Source organism: Squalius cephalus (genome assembly GCF_949319135.1).
Source record: "Squalius cephalus genome assembly, chromosome: 8".
In the NCBI taxonomy this organism is placed as follows: Eukaryota; Metazoa; Chordata; class Actinopteri; order Cypriniformes; family Leuciscidae; genus Squalius; species Squalius cephalus.
This window is the reverse complement of record NC_137129.1, coordinates 12,913,602-12,921,443: the sequence shown is the minus strand read 5'-3', so window position 1 is coordinate 12,921,443 and position 7,842 is coordinate 12,913,602. Positions and strand designations below refer to the sequence as shown.

The following is a 7,842-nucleotide window of genomic DNA, read 5'->3' as shown; positions in this document are numbered from 1 at the left end:
AAAGACATTTTTTTTTAAAGATGTACACAGAAATATGCAAAAGGAAGCAATGCCAGTCTGATAAAACTATGAAAAATATGCATTCATTTCAAGGAAGTAAAACAATTTCACGCTCTAATTTGAAATCAATTTTCCCTTTTACTGCAAATGACATTAAAAAAAAATCCTAATAAGCAAGCAAGACTGGAAATAAAAGGCAAGCCTAAATGTTAAATTGCCATCATGCTTTCGAGGAAAGAACAGGGTTTCTCTGTTGGTAATAATAAATCATAATCTGACATGTTGAAGAGAGCAGATAAGCTCCTCCCACTGTGATTACGCAAGGAGTGCTTTGCCTTCAGCTCACGTGCAGCATGTGTGTACGGTGTGGGAAGGAAGCCCCTCACAGTCAGAACAGACATCTTGTGTGCTCATTGTCACAGCACATGCAGAAACGCAGAGATGGTTAATCCATACAGCGGATTGTGCATCCTGCTGCTCTTCAGTGTTATAACAAGCTCTAGCATTCACCTACATTACTCAAAGCCTTACGTTAAGTTGCTAGGTGTTGCAAAAGGTCACGTATGCGTGCAATGTGGTTTGCAGGGGGATTTCATCATTGCTTTGCCTGAGGCTGGGGTTATTTATCCAAAGAACGGTCTGACAGATTGCTCACTGCTCCACCTGACTCTTCCAACAGATTGACCATGAACATCTGAGGGGAATAAACTAGGATATTTTGAACTTCAATGTCAATAAATTAAACCTGAAATATGTCTTGCATATGCTGAAGTAAAAGAAAACAGAGGAGCTGAACTATTAAAAAGATGGATAAGGTATATTATACAATTGTATAAAATACTAATTTCACACAGTGTTACAGAACAGACAACGGGATATTTAGAAGCAATTTATATGACCTTCCACATTCCATAGTAAATGAACACTTTCCCTGCTGACAGTGCTGACATACAACTCTTGCCATATTTCATACATTGTGCCTGTCTGAAGGTATGAGCCAACCTGCAGCATGTCAAAACATGTCAGCGATGGTAAATGATGTTACAAGCATAACTTATATACAAAAACAGTTGTAGCTATAATGGGAATGAAGAATCCATGAGTTTGTGATAATATTGTTGTATATTCGATATAGTAAGGATATAGTAGTATTATGGTAAATTTACCATGACCTGCATAATCTCTGTAAACATACAATAATTATCTTACATAAAAACGACATTTCGAAAAATAAATAACCATTGCCTTCCTTTTATGGCAAGGTATGCAGTTCTTTTTCTTTGAGAGCAGCATTCGGACTTGGGATACTTCTGGTTATTGATCTTAATACTTCATTTTGACAGCTTCGTGTACTGACCCTACAGTATATTAACCCTGCCATCTGTTGCCTAAAAGTTCTTGGTAAACGTCAGGGAAAAACCTGTTTGACAGAAGATGCATTTAATTGTGTTAAGATCTAAAACAGTCAAATCCATTCATTGCTATGACAATATAATTTACACAATGTGCCTCTGTTGGAATTCATTAAATGTCATTTCTTAAACCTCACAAGTAATCAGTAAACATAACACCATCACACTTTTGAAATCTATTTCAAAAGACTTAAACAGATTTTATTTTAACACTCTTTGTACAGTAACCAGGAACATTTTGAGTTTTTACACAAATGCAAATTCGCCATGTAGGGCTGAACATTTTGGATATGGGCTGAACCTGAAATCACATAATTCCCTACTATATAGTAAGTGAAAATCAGTATATAAAAGAGTAGAGTGTCTAAATTCACAGTATTCATAAAATAGTAGGCAAAAAGTACCCATATGACCTACTACTTCTGGCGAGATTCTGAAGTGTGCATCCAATGGACACTTTACTATCCCATGAGGCCGCAGAAGAGGAGTTGTCAATAGCAGTGAAGCGATGCAAATGTTAAATTACATGACAAAGACAACATGATAATATAACGATTGCAAAAAGTAAATTCATCATATATAGAATTTACTTTTTTACAGTCATAAAAGAATTACTCATTCAAAAAAAAAAAAAACCTACTCAGAGAGTAAGCGATTTCGGATGTAGCCTTTGTGTAAAATGATATTTGGTCACACCTGCTACTCACTCTTCCAACAGATAAATCATGTGTACCTTCACCTTTTCTGAGGCCTTACTCTGAAAACCTTGAATCCAGCATGACCAGCAGCACAGTTCAAAAAGTCCATGTTTTGCTGACCCAGGGTTACAGTTTAAAAAAAACGATTGAGTGACTATTGACCCAGACGTCATTCACTAGCCTCCCCCTCATTCATTTTTAAAAGTAAGACATCAACCTTCTTAGTATTCCTCAGTCTAATCATCTGTTTTCTAATTATGTTTTTGTAATAGTGTATAGGTATACCCGAGGTATGTAATAGTGTGTTTTTTCTGCAATAGTTAAATCTCTGATGACTCAATAAGTGCAATTCACCTTTATTCCTTAAGGTGGCACTGTCTGATACACAATGATGAGTGATGTTTTGTCAAATTGAACCCTTTCAAGTTCCAAAAGGTAACAAAATATGCTTATTTATTCTTTTGTAATTGTCATTAAAATATCAAGAGAGTTTTATACTATTGCGGCAGTTAGAGATCCATTCGTGTTAGATGTAGATCCGGGTCGCTAAAGACCCGAATATGTAATGACTGTAGAAACATTCATGCATTTAAGAGCTAATAGGCAAGTTCTGCATTATGGTAGCACCTGTCTGCCATGTGTATCTCATCTGATCTCTCCATTGAGAAACTGTGAGATCTCTCACAGTAATGCTGTTTTTGCACTTCATAAATGTAAATGCTATAAAACAAAGAAAAATGTGTCTTGTAAAATTGAGTTTAATGCATTTTCCCCAGTCTCTATACGTTACGACACCACTTCCTTTGAAACACTGTGGGAGTGTGGCCGCTGGGCTTACCACGGGATCAGAGCACAAACGGTATTAAAGCTTTCCTTGATTTTGGATAGTCTTCAAATTTTGTTAGATACCACCTGTAAAATAAAATGGCATATTTTAAACAACAATCTGTCATACTGATATCAAAAAATGTATTATTATAGAACATGTCTAGGTCATATTTCACCCTAAAAAATAAATAATGAAAAATAAAATAATAAAATATGATTTAATATATTATTGCAGATGTGAAAGCACTTCAATAAATGAAAGAGTAAAAACATTATAGAAGTTTAAGATTAATGTAAAATCAATCTAATAAACTAATTTTTTATTTTATTTTATACAAATTCTTATATATATATATATAAATATATACAATTATTTTCTTTTTTTTCCCCTCCAAAATAATTTGGAGAGTATAAATAATTTGCTAGAAAATCTCATGCGTCTAACCTAGATTTCATATCACAAAAATTGTGCCCACTTAAAGGTTTTAAAATACTGTTTCCATGGCAAAGGCAATGCAATTTTCACAAGATGATTTATTTACCTTATTTATGATGATTACTAAAATATGTGAAGTGAAAAATGACAATGAAAAAGTGCACCAAGTGTCCTGCTACCAGGATACTGACAGTTAACAAGTTAAATGTTTAAATAGTTATATGTCATTGTAGTATCTGTTGAAATTCCTTTATGCTTTTTGAAATCAGTTATTTATTATATAATATTACAGGAATGAGAATCTAATGAAAATAATCATTGGGAAAATGAAAATTACTCACAAGAATCATCTAGACTTTATGGGGGAAAAAATTTGCTTAACTGTGACAAAAATCTTGACTGTCCTAAAATAGGCTTCATCTTTTAAATAATTTATATTATTATTTATAATATATTATTATAATATATATATATATATATATATATATATATATATATATATATATATATATATATATATATATATATATATATATATATATATCTTATGATTCTGGAATTAAATCAGACATATGAGAATTGATAAATTAGAACTGAAAGCATTTTTTTTTTTTTTTGGATAATTGCAGTCACATTGAGAAAGAATCCATTGTTTCAGACTGTAATGCCTTACTTGTGGTGGGCCATTCCTCTGCAGGACAGCACAATAAGAGTGAAGAGAGCGAAAGCTGCACTATGGACCGAGTGACCGGCCAGAGCAAATCCAGCCCATTCCACAATCTCACCTAAGAAGTTCGCTCCAGATACATACTCAAACATGCCCCCTATGAACAGAAAATAGTTATGAAGAGACACTCAAATGGAAGACATCACACAAACAGTCTGTTTGCAAAGCAATAAGAAACTAATTTCAAGTCAGTTTTAAAGCAGTGAAACTGCATCACATGTGTCTAATGAAGTGTGAAACCATCTGTCCAGCATGCTGTCTGGTTTAATTTGTCAGAAATAAAGCATGTCTGATTCGTCATGTCAGTCATCGCTTCTGCATCAAATAAAACAAGAACAAGCTTTTGGATCTAAAACAACTTTGACATACCACAATAATTTAAAATCCCTTTGAAGGCTGACTGACTTGCTGAAAAAAAAGCATAATATTTTTTTTGATAATATCATCTGAAGTTGTGATGTTAGACAGCTTTAAAATACTTTTAATAAAAAAGAAAAAGTTAGTGATATAAGAGATGATTTACGTGATTTATATTTTGCATGGACTGAGTGTTTAGGAAAAGAGATAGAAGTGCATGTCACAAATTATTATGATCTCTGGAGCTGGTTGGTCCTGACAAGTTGCTGAGGAAATGAGTCATGACCAGCAAGGGCATCTATTTTTATTTTCACTCCGAGTCAAAGCCAAATTCAAAAGATGTTTTAGCATTACGTCAACACTCAAACCAGCACTGAAGAGGACGCCCTAGCGTTGACCACCCATTTGAGCTGAATGCATGTGGTATGGTTCCGATGATTTGTGCTGTTCTGAATACTCTTGAATTTGTATGTATATTGGCACTGTGCGTTTATGAACATTTTATGAATTGTGAGTATTTAAATAGTGTGATTTAGTCAAAACAGTCTATTCCTAAAATTGAAAGCTGCATGCCATGTTCCTAAGCTGTCACTCAACATGTTGTGATTGTTTTATAATTATGTGGAAAATGGTAAAGATGCTAAGCACAAAACATTTTAGTCCATTTCAGTTGAACAATTTAGGCCACATTTCTCTCTCTAACATCATAAATGGTGTTGTCAGTTTAAAAATTATTGTCTTACCTCGAGGTATCTTATAGCCCGTCTCTCCAGGCTTGCGGAGGTTCCTGAGGATATGGTCAGAGTGAATGTTAATGATCCATCCCAGGAACCACATACAAGAGCCTGAAAAAAAAAACCCAAAAAATATAATATAAAAGCATAATAGATTCAGAATATGAAACATTCTGCACAACTGTTTTCAACATTGATAGAAATCTGATTGATCAGAAATGTTTCTTGAGCAGCAAATCAGCATTCAGAAGGATCACATTACACTGAAGACTATAATGATGTAATGATGTAGTGATATAAAGACATCACAGGAATAAATTAAATTTTACAATATATTCACAAGGAAAACTGTTGAGATGCATGTATGTATGTATGTATGTATGTATGTATGCATGTATGTATATCTATATCTATCTATCTATCTATCTATCTATCTATCTATCTATCTATCTATCTATCTATATATATATTAGGGCTGTCAAACGATTAATCGCATCCAAAATAAAAGTTTGTGTTTACATAATATATGTGTGTGTAAGGAGTATAACTATTTTCTATATATAAATACACACACATGCATATATATTTAAGAAAAATGTGTTATTTATATATAAAATATTTATATACAATATAAATTATATATATTATAAATATATATACACAGTATATACATGCAAATATTTCTTAAATATATACATGCATGTGTGTGTATTTATATATAGAAAATAATTATACACCGTACACACACATATATTATGTAAAAACAAACTTTTATTTTGGATGCGATTAATCGCGATTAATCGTTTGACAGCCCTAATATATATATATATATATATATATATATATATATATATATATATATATATATATATATATATATATATATATATATATATATATACATATATAGATATATGATAAATCTAAATACTAACAGAATTTTGTCCAGATTATTGAATACTGTAAGAAAATAATAGCTACAAAAGCATGTAGGGAATGCAGATGAATACAGTGAATGACAGCTCATGTTCAGTCAACCATGGCATGTCAGCTAGAGTTCAGAAAAGAAAAACCAATATACTCTGCAGTGGTCAATGTTAAAGTAACCAGGTCAGGTGACCTAAGGTTCAGGGAAAAGATCTAGAACGTGCAAGTGATTTTTTATGTCTCTTCCTTGACTAATAGAGTCATTGAATGTGCCGTGTTCTCTCATATCCATGCTGATGGTGGCCTGGTAGTGATGGATGAATTCCAGTGTCAGCTCTTAAAATGGAATATTTCAGTATTTATTATGAATGATTAATATATATATATATTTTTTTTTAAATCATATGCTCTACTAATCTTTAATCAAAATAACTTCCCCTCCCTTCTACAAAAACATCTCTTTTCTTCTCTCATGATGCGTTTACTGTTGCGAGGGCGGAACAACCTGTCACTCACATGACATCACAGCAATAGCGAACAACAGAGATCCAACAATCCAATCAATTTCCCAATAGACAAAATCAAGTCCCACCCTACATTTTTTCTTGTTCGAGAAGCGGACAAGTGACTTTCACTCACAGTCACAATAAGGAGATCACAAGGTCTGTTTCAGCCGACTTTAAAAGGCTGAAAGAAATCAACACTAGATTCTATCATATATGAAAGAGAATAAGGATACTAGGATCCTAATACTAGGATGATTGAAAATGACACTTATACACTGTGAATAATTACTCACTAGCACCCACCTGTGATGAAACAGGGATGTGTAACCCAATCAGGTGGGTAGTCTGCATAGTGACTCAGGTATCTTGCCTGCAGGTACCCATTATAGATGCAGAAGACAAAGGCCATAGCAAACGAGATGAATGGTGTTGATTTTCCTCCTCGAATTAAAAATGGATAGATGAGGGACCTAGGAGAAATACATGTTTAATATAAAGTTGCCACTTGCAAGACAATATAAAATAATTTACTGACACATGTATGGACTTTTCCCCACCCCCATTTTATATGTTGCGTAACAAAAACAAATCATACCTTTGCGCGTAATGGCAAATGAACATGAGAAGAAGCAGTTGGTTGGGCAGGTGTATTATCTTTGCACATGGACTCCATAGTACTAAACACAAAGGCACCAGAAAAGCCGGCAATTCTTGAACGAACCAGGCGAACTTGACATTTACAGGGAATCCATACCTGCTGGATGCATATCTGCCATAGGGCACGTGCTCAAAGAGTAAAGTCACAAAAGTTATGAATGCCATCACCATCATCAAGTACGACAAACAATCCAAAACGTACCGTTCTTCCTCCTCCGAAGAAAATAATATCTTCAGAATAGCGTCCATAGTTGCTAATGGAAATACTACTTATAAGCAGAAGAAAGGTTTAGGTCATGTTTGTTTGTGTGTAACTCGTTCTCGTGCACGAACTGACTCCATGGAAATCTGGGAGACCCGCCCATCAACTAGTTTTTAGCCAATCATGAGAGCCAATGGGCGGGATATGTGTCAAAACACGCCTTCATATATGCAAGTAAATAAATGTTCAATAAATAAACGTTAGAACAGCAAGAAGCAATGTATATATATTTAACTAAAATGTAGAACCAATTTATTAGTGTTTCTGAGAAAATACAAAAAAAACAAATCCAACTTTC

The 7,842-nt window shown here is 33.5% G+C and overlaps 1 protein-coding gene across 6 annotated transcripts; it reads right to left on the bottom strand.

Annotated features, from left to right (window-relative positions):
• Positions 1-856: 856 nt before the first annotated feature.
• srd5a1 (steroid-5-alpha-reductase, alpha polypeptide 1 (3-oxo-5 alpha-steroid delta 4-dehydrogenase alpha 1)) lies at positions 857-7,641 on the bottom strand. Of its 6 annotated transcripts, XR_013822036.1 has the most exons (7): positions 7,221-7,641; positions 6,929-7,095; positions 5,202-5,303; positions 4,048-4,198; positions 2,949-3,022; positions 1,830-2,177; positions 857-1,713 (listed from the first exon to the last, which is right to left on the bottom strand). XR_013822036.1 is itself a non-coding variant. In XM_079879183.1 (6 exons), exons 1-5 carry the CDS (start codon positions 7,529-7,531, stop codon positions 2,956-2,958), a joined length of 798 nt encoding a protein of 265 aa, XP_079735309.1. In that variant the 5' UTR covers positions 7,532-7,641; the 3' UTR covers positions 857-2,177; positions 2,949-2,955. The 6 variants fall into 6 exon arrangements, 5 of the variants coding, with proteins under 5 accessions (XP_079735309.1, XP_079735310.1, XP_079735312.1 ...); XM_079879183.1 differs by having other exon boundaries at positions 857-2,177; XM_079879184.1 differs by having other exon boundaries at positions 857-1,912; positions 2,951-3,022.
• Positions 7,642-7,842: the final 201 nt, after the last annotated feature.